Consider the following 17,899-nt stretch of genomic DNA (forward strand, 5'->3'; position numbering starts at 1 on the left):
TATGTGTGTGTCTGTGCGTGTGTGTGAGTGCATGCGTGTATGGGTTTGTTTGTGTGTGTGAGAGAGAAAGGGACCAGAAGTCCCCAACACAGGTGTGGTGGTTTAGGGTTAAGGTTAGAATTAGAGTTGGGGTTAGAATTAGGTTTAGGGTTAGGAGCTACAGTAGGGTTAGTTTTAGGGTTAGGGTTAGGAGCTAGGGTTAAGGTTAAGGTTTGCTTTTACGGGTAAAGGTTAGGGTACCGGTTAGGTTTAGCGGTTATGGAAAATAGGATTTTAAATTGTACTGAATTGTGTGTCAAGGTCAAGGTCAGTAATACAAGACTGTGTGTGTGTCTGTGTGTCTGTCTGTGTGTCTGTCTGTATGTCTGTCTGTGTGTCTGTCTGTCCATGTGTGGTTGTAAATGTGAATGCTATACAGTTGAAGTTGGAAGTTTATATACACCTTAAGCAAATACATTTAAACTCTGTTTTTCAAAACTCCTGACATTTAATCCTTGTAAAATTCCCTGTCTCAGGTCAGTTAGGATCACCACTTTATTTTAAGAATGTGAAATGTCAGAATAATAGTAGAGAGAATGATTTATTTCAGCTTTTATATCTTTCATCACATTCCCAGTGGGTCAGAAGTTTACATACTCAATTAGTATTTGGTAGCATTGCCTTGAAATTGTTTAACTTGGGTCAAACGTTTCGGGTAGCCTTCCAAAAGCTTCCCACAATAAATTGGCTGAATTTTGGCCCATTCCTCCTGACAGAGCTGGTGTAACTGAGTCAGGATTGTAGGGCTCTTTGCTCGCACATGCTTTTTCAGTTCTGCCCACAAATTTTCTATAGGATAGAGGTCAGGGCTTTGTGATGGCCACTCCAATACCTTGACTTTGTTGTCCTTAAGCCATTTTGCCACAACTTAGGAAGTATGCTTGGGATCATTGTCCATTTGGAAGACCCATTTGCGACCAAGCTTTAACTTCCTGACTAATGTCTGGAGATGTTGCTTCAATATATCCACATAATTTTCCTGCCTCATAACACCATCTATTTTGTGAAGTGCACCAGTCCCTCCTGCAGCAAAGCACCCCCACAACATGATGCTGCCACTCCGTGCTTTACAGTTGGGATGGTGTTCTTCGGATTGCAAGTCTCCCCTTTTTCCTCCAAACATAACAATGGTCATTATGGCCAAGCGGTTATATTTCTGTTTCATCAGACCAGAAGACATTTCTCCATGTGCAGTTGCAAACCGTAGTCTGGCATTTTTTTATGGCGGTTTTGGAGCAGTGGCTTCTTCCTTGCTGAGCGGCCTTTCAGGTTATGTCGATATAGGATTCGTTTCACTGTGGATATAGATATTTTTGTACCTGTTTCCTCCAGCATCTTCACAAGGTTCCTTTGCTGTTGTTCTGGGATTGATTTTCTCTTTTCGCACCAAAGTACGTTCATCTCTAGGAGACAGAACACTTCTCATTCCCAAGCGGTATGATGGCTGTGTGGTCCCATGGTGTTTGGGTAGCCTTCCACAAGCTTCCCACAATAAGTTGTGAATTTTGGCCCATTCCTCCAGACAGAACTGGTGTAACCGAGTCAGGTTTGTAGGCCTCCTTGCTCGCACACGCTTTTTCAGTTCTTCCCAATAGTAGTACTTGCGTACTATTGTTTGTACAGATGAACGTGGTACCTTCAGCGTTTGGAAATTGCTCCCAAGGTTGAACCAGACTTGTGGAGGTCTACAATTTTTATTCTGAGGTCTTGGCTGATTTCTTTGGATTTTCCCATGATATCAAGCAAAGATGCAGTGAGTTTGAAGATACAGTGCCTTGCGAAAGTATTTGGCCCCCTTGAACTTTGCAACCTTTTGCCACATTTCAGGCTTCAAACATAAAGATATAAAACTGTATTTTTTTGTGAAGAATCAACAACAAGTGGGACACAATCATGAAGTGGAACGACATTTATTGGATATTTCAAACTTTTTTAACAAATCAAAAACTGAAAAATTGGGCGTGCAAAATTATTCAGCCCCTTTACTTTCAGTGCAGCAAACTCTCTCCAGAAGTTCAGTGAGGATCTCTGAATGATCCAATGTTGACCTAAATGACTAATGATGATAAATAGAATCCACCTGTGTGTAATCAAGTCTCTGTATAAATGCACCTGCACTGTGATAGTCTCAGAGGTCCGTTAAAAGCGCAGAGAGCATCATGAAGCACAAGGAACACACCAGGCAGGTCCGAGATACTGTTGTGAAGAAGTTTAAAGACGGATTTGGATACAAAATGATTTCCCAAGCTTTAAACATCCCAAGGAGCACTGTGCAAGCGATAATATTGAAATGGAAGGAGTATCAGACCACTGCAAATCTACCAAGACCTGGCCGTCCCTCTAAACTTTCAGCTCATACAAAGAGAAGACTGATCAGAGATGCAGCCAAGAGGCCCATGATCACTCTGGATGAACTGCAGAGATCTACAGCTGAGGTGGGAGACTCTGTCCATAGGACAACAATCAGTCGTATATTGCACAAATCTGGCCTTTATGGAAGAGTGGCAAGAAGAAAGCCATTTCTTAAAGATATCCATAAAAAGTGTCGTTTAAAGTTTGCCACAAGCCACCTGGGAGACACACCAAACATGTGGAAGAAGGTGCTCTGGTCAGATGAAACCAAAATGGAACTTTTTGGCAACAATGCAAAACGTTATGTTTGGCGTAAAAGCAACACAGCTGAACACACCATCCCCACTGTCAAACATGGTGGTGGCAGCATCATGGTTTGGGCCTGCTTTTCTTCAGCAGGGACAGGGAAGATGGTTAAAATTGATGGGAAGATGGATGGAGCCAAATACAGGACCATTCTGGAAGAAAACCTGATGGAGTCTGCAAAAGACCTGAGACTGGGACGGAGATTTGTCTTCCAATAAGACAATGATCCAAAACATAAAGCAAAATCTACAATGGAATGGTTCAAAAATAAACATATCCAGGTGTTAGAATGGCCAAGTCAAAGTCCAGACCTGAATCCAATCGAGAATCTGTGGAAAGAACTGAAAACTGCTGTTCACAAATGCTCTCCATCCAACCTCACTGAGCTCGAGCTGTTTTGCAAGGAGGAATGGGAAAAAATGTCAGTCTCTCGATGTGCAAAACTGATAGAGACATACCCCAAGCGACTTACAGCTGTAATCGCAGCAAAAGGTGGCGCTACAAAGTATTAACTTAAGGGGGCTGAATAATTTTGCACGCCCAATTTTTCAGTTTTTGATTTGTTAAAAAAGTTTGAAATATACAATAAATGTCGTTCCACTTCATGATTGTGTTCCACTTGTTGTTGATTCTTTACAAAAAAATACAGTTTTATATCTTTATGTTTGAAGCCTGAAATGTGGCAAAAGGTCGCAAAGTTCAAGGGGGCCGAATACTTTCGCAAGGCACTGTAGGCCTTGAAATACATCCACAGGTACACCTCCAATTGACTCAAATGATGTCAATTAGCCTATCAGAAGCTTCTAAAGCCATGACATTATTTTCTGGAATTTTCCACGCTGGTTAAAGGCACAGTCAACTGTATGTAAACTTCTGACCCACTGGAATTGTGATACAGTGAATTATAGGTGAAATAATCTGTCTAAACAATTGTTGGAAAAATGACTTGGCATGAACGCCAAGCATCCCGTCTGGAGGAATTAGATGTCCTAACCGACTTGCCAAAACTGGAGTTTGTTAACAAGAAGTGGTTGTGGAGTGGTTGAAAACAAGTTTTAATGACTCCAACCTAAATGTATGTAAACTTCCAACTTCAACTGTATTTAGCATAGTTTCATATGCTAAATATGATGCTAGATTTTTTTGGCAAATATGCTAAATATTTTTGTCAAATTTTGAATGTTGTACCATTTTTATTTTTATGAAATTCACTGAGGAGGATGTTCCTCCCCTTCCTCCTGTGAGGAGCCTCCATTGCACAATGCAGTTGTGAGCTTATATTATACTACAACATCAGTCTAACTGAATATGGATGTTGTGTTGGCTGAATGTTCCAGGCAGGATCCTGAATGTTCTTTAGCTGGTGAACATTGTCTTGTGTTGGGCAAGATTTGAAAAGGCACACACACACCTGTCTATATAAGAGCACACAGTTGACATTGCATGTCATTGCAAAAACCATCCATGATGTCGAAGGAATTGTCCGTTGGGCTCAGTGACAGGATTGTGTTGAGGTACGGCTCTGGGGAAAGTTACCAAAACATTTCTGCAGCAATGAAAGTCCCCAAGAACACAATGGCCGCCATCATTCTTAAATGGAAGAAGTTTGGAACCACCAAGACTCTTCCTAGAGCTGGCCGCCTAGCCTAACTGAGCTAACGGGGAAGAAGGGCCTTGGTCAGTGAGGTGACCAAGAACCCGATGATCACTCTGACAGAGCTCCAGAGTTCCTCTGTGGAGATGGGAGAACATTCCAGAAGGACAATCATCTCTGCAGCACTCCACCAATCAGGCCTTTATGGTAGAGTGGCCAGACGGAAGCCACTACTCAGTAAAATGCACATGACAGCCCGCTTGGAGTTTGCCAAAAGGCACCTAAAGGACTCTCAGACCATGAGTAACAAGATAGTCTCTGGTCTGATGAAACCAAGATTGAACTCTTTGGCCTGAACGCCAAGCATCCCGTCTGGAGGAAACCTGGCACCATGCTTACGGCGAAGCATGGTGGTGGCAGCATCATGCTGTGGGGATGTTTTTCAGCGTCAGGAAGACTAGTCAGGATTGAGGGAATGGTGAACGGTGCAAAGTACAGAGAGATCCTTGATGACTGGGGCGAAGGTTCACCTTCCAACAGGACAACGGCCCTAAGCACACAGCCAAGACAACTCAGGAGTGGCTTCAGGACAAGTCTCTGAATGTCCTTTAATGGCCCAGACAGAGCCCAGACTTGAACCTGATCGAACATCTCTGGAGAGACGTGAAAATGGCTGTGCAGCGACGCTCCTAATCCAACCTGACGGAGCTTGAGAGGATTTGCACAGAGGTATGGGAGAAACTCCCCAAATACAGGTGTGCCAAGCTTGTAGCGTCATACCGAAGAAGACTCGAAACTGTAATCCCTGCCAAAGGCGTTTCAACAAAGTACTGAGTAAAGGGTCTGAACATTTATGTAATTGTGATGCTATTTTTAATACATTTGCAACAATGTATAAAAACCTGTTTTTGCTTCGCCATTATGGGGCATTGTGTGTAGATTGTTTTTTCCCTCGTCAATGTAGTCATTTTTAGAATAAGGCTGTAACGTAACAAAATGTGGAAAAAGTCAAGGGGTCTGAATATTTTCCGAATTGTCACATGTCAGTTGTGCAGAGCTGAGGACAGAGTCAAGCGCAGGACACAGAACTGAGTAAAATAACGTACTTTACTCTGAAAAATAAATCAGCCAAAATAATCCATTCAGGGATAACAAACCCTAACACAAATGACTAACCCAAACCAGGAATAATCACGTACAAAACATAATGGGAACCAGAGGGTTAAATAGGGAAATAATAATAACGTGATGGGAACCAGGACTGTGCACACTCAAGACTTAACAAAGGGAAAAAAGAACTGTGAATCGGTGGCAGCTAGAAAGCCGGTGACGACCACCGCCGAACGCTGCCCGAACAAGGAGAGGCACCAACTTCGGCGGAAGTGGTGACACGAATACATTGTATGCCTAGCTCCAGTATATTTATTTGCTCATCATGGAGTCATGGAAAAATGTAGCTCTAGGTGACTGACACTAGTTACTAGTGCTGAGCTTGATGTTGATGTCACTGCAGATGTTGATGGGACCGGAGAACACATAGGCCAGTCACCTTAGCCTCTGCTCAACTTCTAAGATAAATCATGAAATGTTACCCCAGCAGCCCATGCTTGCTTGTTTGCACATCCAGGTACTGAGCATCACACCATTACCTAACTGTACAGTTGTTGTGGTCACAAAAATACAAATAAATAGATATTCAGAAGCTGATGATCTTTGAATGAGTGGCTGGCCCAGTGAGTAATGTTAGCTAGCTACCCGTTGACTCCCATTCTCAACTGGATCCACTTCGACAGGGGTGGTACTACGTCCTGAAATCCCTATGAATTCTGAATATTGTGGTTTGCTTACATATTATATGTTAGAAACATATGAATATTCATAGGCGTATAAAGTGAAAGAGCAGTGGTGAAATGTACCTTTACCTTTAAAAACTGTGCAGCTTTTTTCCTAAGTACAATCAGCATCAGTACAAAAAGCTGATTTAACATAATTTGATTGTAGTACCATTTCGTTTTTAGAATTCTGAAGCAAATATACAATACCAGACAACAACAAAAAATTGACACACTTACTCATTCAAGGGTTTTTCTTGATTTGTACTATTTTCTACATTGTAGAATAATAGTGAAGACATCAAAACTATGAAATAACACAAATGGAATCATGCAGTAACCAACAAAGTGTTAAACAAATGAAAATATATTTTAGATTTTAGATTCTTCAAAGTAGCCACGTTTTGCCTTGATGACAGCTTTGTACACTCTTGGCATTCTCTCAACCAGCTTCATGAGGAATTATTTTCCAACAGTCTTGAAGGAGTTCCAACAAGAGCACAAGAGCCCTTGTTAGCTGCATTTCCTTCACTCTGCGGTCCAACTCCTCCTGAACCATCTCAATTGGGTTGAGGTCGGGTGATTGTGGAGGCCAGGTCATCTGATGCAGCACTCCATCAATCTCTTCGGTCAAATAGCCCTTACTCAGCCTGGAGGTGTCTTGGGTCATTGTCCTGTTGAAAAATAAATGATAGTCCCACTAAGCACAACCCAGATGGGAATGGCATACCACTGCAGAATGCTCTGTAGCCATGCTGGATAAGTGTGCCTTGAATTCTAAATATATCACTGCACCCCCAGACCATCACACCTCCTCCTCCATACTTCACGGTGGGAACCACACATGCGGAGATCATCCGTTCACCTACTCTGCGTCTCACAAAGACGCGGCGGTTGGAACCAAAAATCTCAAATTTGGACTCATCAGACCAAGGACAGATTTCCACCAGTCTAATGTCAATTGCTCGTGTTTCTTGGCCCAAGCAAGTCTCTTCTTCTTAATGGCGTTCTTTAGTAGTGGTTTCTTTGCAGCAATTTGACCATGAAGACCTGGTTCACACAGTCACCCCTGAACAGTTGATGTTGAGATGTGTCTGTTACTTGAACTCTGTGAAGCATTTATTCTGGCTGCAATTTCTGAGGCTGGTAACTCTAATGAACTTATCCTCTGCATCAGAGGTAACTCTGGGTCTTCCTTTCCAGTGGTGGTCCTCATGAGACCCAGTTTCGTCATTGCTCTTGATGGTTTTTGCGACTGCACTTGAAGAAACTTTCAAAGTTCTTGACATTTTCCGTATTGAGGGATCTTCATGACATACCACTGACATACTTTTATAAGCTGCTTTGACTGCAACTAAGCATAAACAGTATGTTAGGTCATTTTTATTTTTTTCAAGGTCATACCTAGATATAACCAGTTACAACCATAGGTGAGTACACAAGGAGCTCAATTGCTGCAGGTGATCTGGTCAAAATCACTGACACAGGTCCCCCTCCACCCTCTGAGGATGTGTATAAATTAATATTATGTCTCCAGAGAAACCTGGATTCAAATGAAGATGTTTTTGTAGGTTTGCCCTGGAATAACTACTTTTCAGGGGAATTCACACCAAATAGAGCTCCGTGTAGATTCAGAGCGTATCAAATCAAATCAAATCAAATGTTATTGGTCACATCCACATGGTTAGCATATGTTATTGCGAAATGTGTTGCGAAATGCTTGTGCTTTTAGTTCCGACATTGCAGCAATATCTAACAAGTAATCTAACAATTCCACAGCAACTACCTAATACACACAAATCTAAGTAAAGGGATGGAATAAGAATATGTACATATGAATATATGGATGGGCCATGACCGACCGGCATAGACGAGACACAATAGATGGTATAAAATACAGTATATACATCTGGGATGAGTAGTGCAAGATATGTAAACATCATCTTTAAAGTGGCATTAATAAAGTGACTAGTGATCCATTTGTTAGAGTGGCCAATGATTTATAGTCTGTATGTAGGCAGCAGCCTCTCTGTGTTAGTGATGGCTGTCTGATGGCCTTGAGATGGAAGCTGTTTTTCAGTCTCTCGGTCCCAGCTTTGATGCACAGATACTGACCTTGCCTTCTGGATGGTAACGGGGTGAACAGGCAGTGGCTCGGGTGGTTGTTGTCCTTGATGATCTTTTTGGTATCCTGTGACATCAGGTGCTGTAGGTGTCCTGGAGGGCAGGTAGTTTGCCCCCGGTGATACGTTGTGTAGACCGCACCAACCTCTGGAGAGCCCTGCGGTTTTGGGCGGTGCAGTTGCCATACGGGGCGGTGATACAGCCCAACAGGATGCTGTCAATTGCGCATCTGTTGAAGTTTGTGAGGGTTTTAGGTGACAAGACACATTTCTTCAGCCTCCTGAGGTTGAAGAGGCGCTGTTGCGCATTCTTCACCACACTGTCTGTGTGGGTGGATCATTTCAGTTTGTCAGTGATGTGTACGCAGAGGAACTTGACATTTTCCACCTTCTCCACTGCTGTCCCGTCGATGTGGATGAGCGGGTGCTCCCTCTTCTGTTTCCTGAAGTCCAGAATCATCTCCTTTGTTTTGTTGACATTGAGTGAGAGGTTGTTCTCCTGACACCACACTCAGAGTGCCCTCACCTCCTCCCTGTAGGCTGTCTCGTCATTGTTGGTGATCAAGCCTACTACTGTTGTGTCGTCTGCAAAATTGTTGTTCGAGTTGGAGGTGTGCATAGCCACACAGTCGTGGGTGAACAGGGAGTACAGGAGGGGGCTGAGCATGCACCCTTGTGGGGCCCCAGGGTTGAGGATCAGTGAAGTGGAGATGTTTCCTATGTTCACTACCTGGGGGGCGGCCTGTACAGGAAGTCCAGGACCCCATCGCACAGGGCGGGTTTGAGACCTAGGGCCTCAAGCTAAATGATGAGCTTGGAGAGTACGATGGTGTAGTCAATGAACAGCATTCTTACATAGCTATTCCTCTTGTCCAGATGGGATAGTGTGCAGTGTGATGGCGATTGCATCGTCTGAGGACCTATTGGGGCGGTATGCAAATTGCAGTGGATCTAGGGTGACAGGTAAGGTAGAGATGATATGATCTTTGACTAGTCTCTCATAGCACTTCATGATGACAGAAGTGAGTGCTACGGGGCGATAGTCATTCAGCTCTGTTACCTTTACCTTCTTGGGTACAATAACTACGGTGACCATCTTGAAGCATGTGGGGACAGCATACTAGGATAGGGAGAAATTGACTATGTCCGTAAACACCCCAGCCAGCTGGTCTGCGCATGCTCTGAGGACACGGCTAGGGATGCCGCCTGGGACGGCAGCCTTGCGAGGGTTAACACGTTTAAATGTCTTACGTCGGCCACACAGAAGGAGAGAGGGGGCCCGCACTCCTTGGTAGCGGTGGTTGGCGCTTTCAGTTTTGCGCGAATGCCTCCATCTATCCACGGTCTCTGGTTAGGGTAGGTTTTAATAGTTACATCATTTGATTGTGAGGAATTCTAGGTCCAGTGAACAGAAGGACTTGAGTTCCTGTATGTTGTTACAATTACACCATGAGTCGTTAATCATGAAACATACACCCCCGCCCTTCTTCTTCCCTGAGAGATGATTTTTCCTGTCGGCGCGACGCACAAAGAATCCCAGGGGCTGTACCGACTCCAACAGCATGTCCCCAGAGAGCCATGTTTCCGTGAAACAGAGTATGTTACAATCCCAGATGCCTCTCTGGAAAGCAACCCTAGCCCTAATTTAGTCTACCTTGTTATCTAGAGACTGGACATTAGCGAGTAAAATACTCTGAAGCGGTGGGTGGCGTACCTCTCCTGCGGCAACGTTGTTTTGGGTCATTCTCTGGAAACAGTTTGAATGCCGTGGCTGGTTTGAACAAAGGATCCCCTTCAGGAAAGTCGTATTCCTGGTCGTAGTGCTGATAAGCTGGCGTCGCTCTGATATCCAATAGTTCTTCCCAGCTGTATGTAATAACACTTAAGATTTTCTTGGCTAACAATGTAAGAAATAATACATAAAAAAACAAAATACTGCATAGTTTCCTAAGGGCTAGAAGCGAGGCGACACCTCTCTGTCGGCACCATCTTGTTGTACAATCAGAGTTCTGTATTGCAGTTCTATCAAGTATTTATACCAATGGCAGACTTTGTATACCATTGTCAGATTTGTATATGCACAAAAATAAGGTAATTTTGGTTTTGTACAGTCCTATGATACGTTGTATAGAAAAGTACAATCTTAGACGAGTATATGGGGAGTTATATCTCTGTAGGTGATCAGTCTATCTGGTCAAAATCACTGATACAGATCCCCCTCCACCCTCTGGTGGTATAGATAACTTGCTATTATGTCTCCAGAGAAACCTAGATTAAAATAAAGGTCCTATCTATTAAATTACTATAGGCAGAATCAGGTGTTTTTGGATGTGGTCAAAATGACCCCGAAGGACTTGATTTAAAAAAAGTTAATTTTGAAACAGAAGCACTAAACCATGATTTAGTTAAAGGTCCAATGCAGCCATTTTTATCTCAATATCAAATGATTTCTGGGTAACAATTAACTACCTTACTGTGGTTCTTTTCACTTAACATGTATATAAATAATAATAATTGCTTCTTAGCAAATAGCAATTTCTCAAGCAAAAATGTTGATAGGACTCTCTGGGAGTGATCTGAGTTGGGAGGGGAAAATTGAAAACCAGCTGTTTTTGGCAGAGAGGCTTGGAACTCTCTTTCCTATTGGTCTATTAACTAATTTACCACCTGCTGATGTCACCAGGCAGGCCAAAATTCCATCCCACCAAAACAGGCTGACATTTCAGGCGGTCTTTTCAAACAGCTCTTTCACTAAAAAGGCATAATTTGTTTTCTCTCACAATTTCAGTTTTATTTCAACCTCATAGTGTGGAAATATATATAAAACACAGGACAATCATGTTTTTGACTGCACAGGGCCTTTAAGAACAAACATTGAATACTGAGACTGTGAGATCGTGTTGTGGTTAAACTAATAGCGGTCTAGAGACCACAACCATAATAAGGTGAGGATTTGCGTTGAAGTGCAGGGCTGTAGAAAAAGCCTATACATATTGCGACCCTCAAGGACACGTTGATCATCACTTGTATACAGGCATATTATTGTAGTCGTGTAAAAACATAGCATATATGAAAGAGACTGCTTCTAATACAAAGGAAATGTTCCAGCTGTTAATGGCATCACATCTAACAAGCAATGATTCACCACCTACATCTCCTTGGCAACAGTGGAATCATTTAGCTTGCATCTCAATTAGATCATTTTGACCTCCTTGCCTTCATTCACAATGATCTGTAAACACATGATAGATTAAGATAATGAGGTGGATTCCTACTGTGAATTTGTTTTCACCAATCTAGGTCTTCTACATCAGTGCATCTGAAGGTAAAGAAACGAGAGGAGGCCACTAGACATGTGAGATGCAGTTATTTTCATAGATGGCTTCCTCTCTTGTAAAGACTAGTTTCGAGCGCCATCTAGGGGTGATAAAAATGGTTGCTTGAAAGTGCCCTCTACTTTATGTCAAGATTAAAATGAACAATATGTAAAGATATAACAGAGATGAATAGATCTTAATGGTTTATTAGAATAAGAAAGAATATATTGACAGGGGTCTCCATATTGACTAACTGCTTTATACTCTCAGATGAAGTGCTTCGTGTGTGTCAGTGTTGGGCTCAATTCGAGTTGACGGCAGTCAATTCAGGAAGTGATTTGAATTTACAGTGGCAAACCAGTCTCCTTTTCACTTCAGTTAACACCGGATTTACTTAACAAAAGTAACATCTAAATAGGTAGTACAGGTATGTCATGACATAGCACAAGTGGGCGGGGGGGGGGGGGGGGGGGGGGACTTTCCTGTTTTGTTCTCTATTGTTTTTTTCTTTGCTCATCTATCATTCCTCAAGCAAGAGGGGAGGCCGATGACATCACAGATTCCCAACAGACCAACTCTTTGAACGCCCTACTCCTTGACCGCCTTTAATTTGAATTGTGTGTGTGTGTGTGTGTGTGTGTGTGTGTGCACAGCCGTAAGTCACAAGTCAACTGGATACCTTTTTTTAGTTCAGCTCAGCAGGACAAGCCTGCGATTCTACTCTTTAGAAAGAAAACAGCTAGCCTCAGTATTTAGTCAAAGGTAAATACCGTACGTAGTGTATTTACAGCTCATTCACGACATAGTCAATAAAAACTCACCCGTCAAAGAGAAAGCCCATGTCAAGTAAGAAGACAAGAATCTTTCAAACCAAATGGGGAAGATACATTCAAATCAATTATTTACAAGGATATGCATTAGATACAGTACAACTCCTTTTCAAATAAGACAAATAAAAGTTGTGCTTTTCCATGAATGTATTAGTACTGCACAGTTTTATGAGCAAATTAGTATATATATTCATTCAGGAAGTAGCCTTTGACTTGAAGGTTCCACAGTATGGCTGATTGTTGGTGTGGGTGAAAACAATCAATACAATGCTAGCATATTTCAGTAACAACTGAACCAAATTCTGGTTTATAAACAGATGTTCAGTGTTACTAGCATTTGAAATGGATATGCCTGAAATGCACGAGAGCAGCAAAGGCAAAAGAATTATGAAAGAAAACAAACATTCAGTAGGCTATCTGAAGGCGACACTGTGAAGTTCCTCATCATTGCACACAGGAAGTAACACTGTACACACTTGAACAAATTATACAACATCACAGTATCAAATATATAAGGTATAAAAATGAATTGACATGGTTTTTATGGCACTTGAAAATGTTTCCTTTTTGTTTCAGTGGTCACGTGATATGTCACCCAAAAGTACAGTTCAGAATATTGGCACACATTGTATTGACACAGGAGGGAGAAAAGACATCGGCATGGTGTTTATGAGTGTGTTTGTTACTGCGGCTGCATCTCAAACAACACCATATTTCCCATTCAGTGCAATACATTTGACCACTATATGGACAATAGGGTGTGATTTGAGTCATGACCTGTCTGAGTGCTGTCATCATTGTGCTCCTCCAATGGTAACACAGACATCTGGGGTTGAGTTACAAGTGTCTTTATATACAAGTCATTGCTGCTCAGGTTCACAACAGAACTGAACAAAACGTTTTTTCTGAATGTGACTGGAGCTGTGTCTCTGACGACTTGAGAATGGCAGACCGTATCGTCTTTCTTGTCTCCGTGTTGCCTCTCTCTTTCTCACTCTGCCTTTCTGTTTGTCTCTCTATCCTCCTGTCTTTCTACTTATCTCTGTCTTTCTATCTCTCCCTCTCCCCATGTCCGCTTAACGTAATGGCAAGTCTTTTATTAGACACTTTGATGGGTAGAATATACGGTGCCATTTGAGTTCTATGGAAATAACCATTAACGTTGATGAGTAAGCGGCAGGACAGTTGTTTAATCACAACAACAGTGACTGTCACACAGAAGCATAGCCTGTGCATCTCCGCATACAGACACAGGGCGCAGGATGCACACACGCACGCACGCACACACACACACACACACACACACACACACACAGACTGCCCAACCTAATTCTCTTTCCTTCTCTCCACACGTCGCATCGGCTCTAAAATGATTTGCCATTAAAAAAAACATGGAGTGGAAGGGGTGGATGGATGGATGAAATGGCGTCATTAGAGAGAACGCCTGGTTGGCAGAAATAGTGCTGACATTCCAGTCCGACTCTCCTCCTTTCCCGTAACTCAGTAAAAGTGGGTTATAGTCCCATGGTTCCAGTGAGGCAGGTTAGGAGCAGTACAGTACGGCCCCTCTCACCTCACATACACTGGGAATATATGGCCCCCTTATTAAAACTGAGCTGTAAATCTCTCTCTGTGTGTGTGTGTGTGTGTGTGTGTGTGTGTGTGTGTGTGTGTGTGTGTGTGTGTGTGTGTGTGTGTGTGTGTGTGTGTGTGTGTGTGTGTGTGTGTTTGTGTCAGGAGGCTGCTGGAGGGCAGGCTATTAAATCTTTATTGCCGCTTCCTTCCGACACTCTTCATCAGGCATTCTTTTCACGTTCAGAGTCAGAGTCAGAATGACCTCAGTGTTTTCCTGCACACTGAGGCTGAACAGTGTCTGTTTCATTCACCTTCAGCAAGATTCTTCAAAGTAATTTCTTTCTAATTCATGTGTGAGTGCCACTCAGTCTGTACTGGAAGGTGGACAGAGTGCATTGTGTAGGAATGAAGTCTCCTAGGTCTCGTCTTCTGACACCTGATAGTGGCCATGTTGTTTGGTAGTCCTTTTTGGCCTGTTTGAAGCACAGGTAAGGCTGTCGGCAAGTGTCTGTCTCTGGGTCTCTTTGCATGTAGCTTCCTGCTTATGGTTCTCTCTCAGCATGTTTTCGTTGTAAGAATTCCACTGTCTAGCAAACTCTTCCTTCCCCTCTCTTTTTCCCTCTTTCTCACCTCTCTTTCAATCCCTCACTCTCGCTCTCCATTCTCTCTTTCTCGCCTCCTCCCCTCTTTAAGCAGCTTGAGTAGATAGGCCGACACAACAACAACCTCATTTTCTCTGGCTAATCACAGCCAAGCAGGATCTGAGTGACAGCAGTAACCAGTCACAGATAGAACAGCCTCAGGAGTCCCCTAGTGAGATACAGAGATATCAGGAGGACTGAATGACAATGAGGGACAGAGACAGAGAGAGAAAGAAAGAGAGAGGGAGGGAGAGAAAAGGTAGAACAGAGAGAAGGAGAGAGATGTAGAAAGAGACAGATATGGTCTTAAGCAGTGGCCGGGGTCCTTCCCTGCTTTTCACTCTCTTTTTCACTGGCCGTTGTGAGTCCTCTCATTGGAACTCTTCTTACTCAGCAGCTGGCTGAGATCCACCAGCTCCCCCAGCTCTCCTCTCCCCAGTTCCCCTCTCAGCTGAGCCCTGCCCGGCCCGGGGGTGTGGTGCTGGGCCACATACTGCTGGCCGTTGGGGGTCGGCATGGAGGATGGAGGTGCGGGGACCATGCCCTGGCTGCTGAGGATGTAGCCTTCCTGGGGAGGCCAGCGGAGAGGCAGGGGCTCCCCAAACTCCATGTGGGCGCTGGGGGCTGACACCACCCTCCTCCTATTCGGGGAGTCCTGGGGGGTCATGGGGTACACATACTCCCCTGCTGACTTGCGAAGTGCCGACTTTGGAGTCCCACTCCTCCCCTTCTCCCCCCAGGGCTTGCTGAGGCACACGTAGTGCTGGCGAGGCGTCTCTCCTTCTCTTCCTCGCTCCTCACCCCCATGTCTCCCACCTCCTCCACCCTGGAAGAGTCTGGTGGTCAGGTAGACAGCAGTGGAGGGGTGTGGGGGGCAAGGGAGAGGGCAGGGGGATGCCAGCCCCATGGTGCTCCCTGCCAGGTAGGTCTGGCTGTTGTCCCACCCCCCTGATCCAGAATCAGAAAGCCTGAGCCCGCGTCTCTTCTGCTGGGGCGTGTGCTCTGGCGTGGGCAAGAACCCTGGGTCCAGCTCCCCTGACTTCACCCAACCGTTGGGCATCACAAACAGGGTCTCCCCGCCCTGAGAACAAGGTCTATCCCCTCCTCCCTGACGGGTCACACTAAGGACCGATCCTCCCATCCCTCCTCCTGACGTCAACATCCCCCTCTCCCGGCGCTGGATGCTGGACTGGCTGGAGTTGCTAGCTTGGCGTCGGTTGCTGGGCTTGTGGGCCATGATCCAGCAGACGGCCAGGCCTGATAGCATCGCCCCGATGGTGAAGGCCGAGATTGCAGACGCCACCAGCAGGTTGAGGGAGACCAGACTCTCCGGCTCGACCAGCAGACTCTGCTGTATGACACCTGAAGGGGAGAGGGAAGATGAAAGGAATCATACAGTTAATGGCAAGAGAGAAGATCAAATCCACTTAACGTTACAGCATGAACAGGTTCTCACTCTACAGTCCTTCAGTCTCCTCTACTTTTTCATTTCCATTCTCCTTCATGACCCTCTCCATGCTTTCGTTATTGTCACGTTTAGATCTAAACATGATTTGCCGGATCTCAAAGATGATATTGCTATATTTTATTATCCAAGAGCATAATCTTATTCTGTGTTACAGTAATCTATCATAACATTGTAAAATTGCAGAAGATAGGCATCTCCTTATCCTTTTTGGTGCTTTCTCCAGCACATCCTTGGGGTTCTGCTGGCTGGGCTGAAAGCTGCACTTGTCATCAGTAAGAAGGGAAAACACTAAAACAGACTCCGCTCAAAATTTCCATTCTGTGTTCAGGAAGGATCTGGGCTGGCCAGTGAGTTTCTCCCTAAAATACATCATTTATTTTGGTAAATATTTCCACCGCTCTAATCACTCCCATCTGAACAGACACAGCATTATGTCCGCCAGGCCCTGGACCCATAGTTCTGGGTGTGGCTTCATGCTTTCACCACTCTCTATGGAACAGGCTAACTGCAGTAAACTGGCCTATATCTGAGTTAGAAAAAAAAAGTTCTGGAACTAGAGGAGGTCAGGTTCTAGAGAGTGACATACAGTGCATTCTGAAAGTAAATCAGACCCTTTGCCTTTTCCATATGTTGTTACGTTACAGCCTTATTCTAAATTAAATTAAATAAATAGTTTCCCCCCTTTCATCAATCTATACACAATACCCCATAATGACAAAGTAAAAATAGGCTTTTAGAAATGTTTGCAAATGTATTAAAAATAAAGAAATGTAATATAACATTTACATAAATATTCAGACCCTTTACTCAGTACTTTGTTGAAGCACCTTTGGCAGCGATTACAGCCTCGAGTCTTCTTCGGTATGACGCTACAAGCTTGGCACACTTGTATTTGGGGAGTTTCTCCCATTCTTCTCTGCAAATCCTCTCAAGCTCTGTCAAGTTGGATGGGGAGCGTCTCTGCACAGCCATTTTCAGGTCTCTCCAGAGATGTTAGATTGGGTTCAAGTCCGGGCTCTGGCTGGGCCATTAAAGGACATTAAGAGAATTGTCCCGAATCTACTCCTACGTTGTCTTGGCTGTGTGCTCAGGGTCGTTGTCCTGTTGTAAGGTGAACCGTCACCGTCACAGGTCCTGATCACTCTAGAGCAGGTTTTCATCAAGGATCTCTCTGTACTTTGCTTCATTCATCTTTACCTTTGCCGGTCCCTGCCGCTGAAAAACATCCCCACAGCATGATGCCGCCACCATCATGCTTCACCGTAGGGATGATGCCAGGTTTCCTCCAGACGTGTAGCTCTCCTTTCCCCAGTTCCCCTCTCAGCTGAGCCCTGCCCGGCCCGGGGGTGTGGTGCTGGGCCACATACTGCTGGCCGTTGGGGGTCGGCATGGAGGATGGAGGTGCGGGGACCATGCCCTGGCTGCAGAGGATGTAGCCTTTCTGGGGAGGCCAGCAGATGAACTCTCGCCCCAGTCTGAGGTCCTAATTGCGCTAGAGCAGGTTTTCATCAAGGATCTCTCTGTACTTTGCTTCATTCATCTTTGCCAGTCCCTGCCACTGAAAAAGATCCCCACAGCATGATGCCACCACCATTATGCTACACAGTAGGGATGATGCCAGGTTTCCTCCAGACGTGATGCTTGGCATTCAGGCCAAATAATTAAATCTTGGTTTCATCAGACCAGAGAATCTTGTTTCTCATGGTCTGAGAGTCCTTTAGGTGCCTTTTGGCAAGCGGGCTGTCATGTGTCTTTTACTGAGCTTTTGGCTTCCGTCTAGCCACTCTAACATAAAGGCCTTATTGGTGGAGTGCTGCAGAGA

General features: G+C 44.3%; 1 protein-coding gene across 3 annotated transcripts in view; it reads right to left on the minus strand.

The window, feature by feature from the left end:
• Window positions 1–11,753: 11,753 nt before the first annotated feature.
• Window positions 11,754–17,899, minus strand: part of LOC110508434 (semaphorin-6B) — a 69,724-nt gene continuing 63,578 nt past the window's right edge. For all 3 annotated transcript variants that reach the window (XM_021588953.2, XM_036966515.1, XM_036966514.1), the window contains one exon: window positions 11,754–15,971. In XM_021588953.2, the coding sequence (XP_021444628.1) occupies window positions 14,959–15,971 (1,013 nt within the window). In that variant the 3' untranslated portion in view covers window positions 11,754–14,958. The remainder of the gene's footprint in view (window positions 15,972–17,899) is intronic.

Source organism: Oncorhynchus mykiss, chromosome 28, assembly GCF_013265735.2.
Source record: "Oncorhynchus mykiss isolate Arlee chromosome 28, USDA_OmykA_1.1, whole genome shotgun sequence".
Taxonomy (NCBI): domain Eukaryota; kingdom Metazoa; phylum Chordata; class Actinopteri; order Salmoniformes; family Salmonidae; genus Oncorhynchus; species Oncorhynchus mykiss.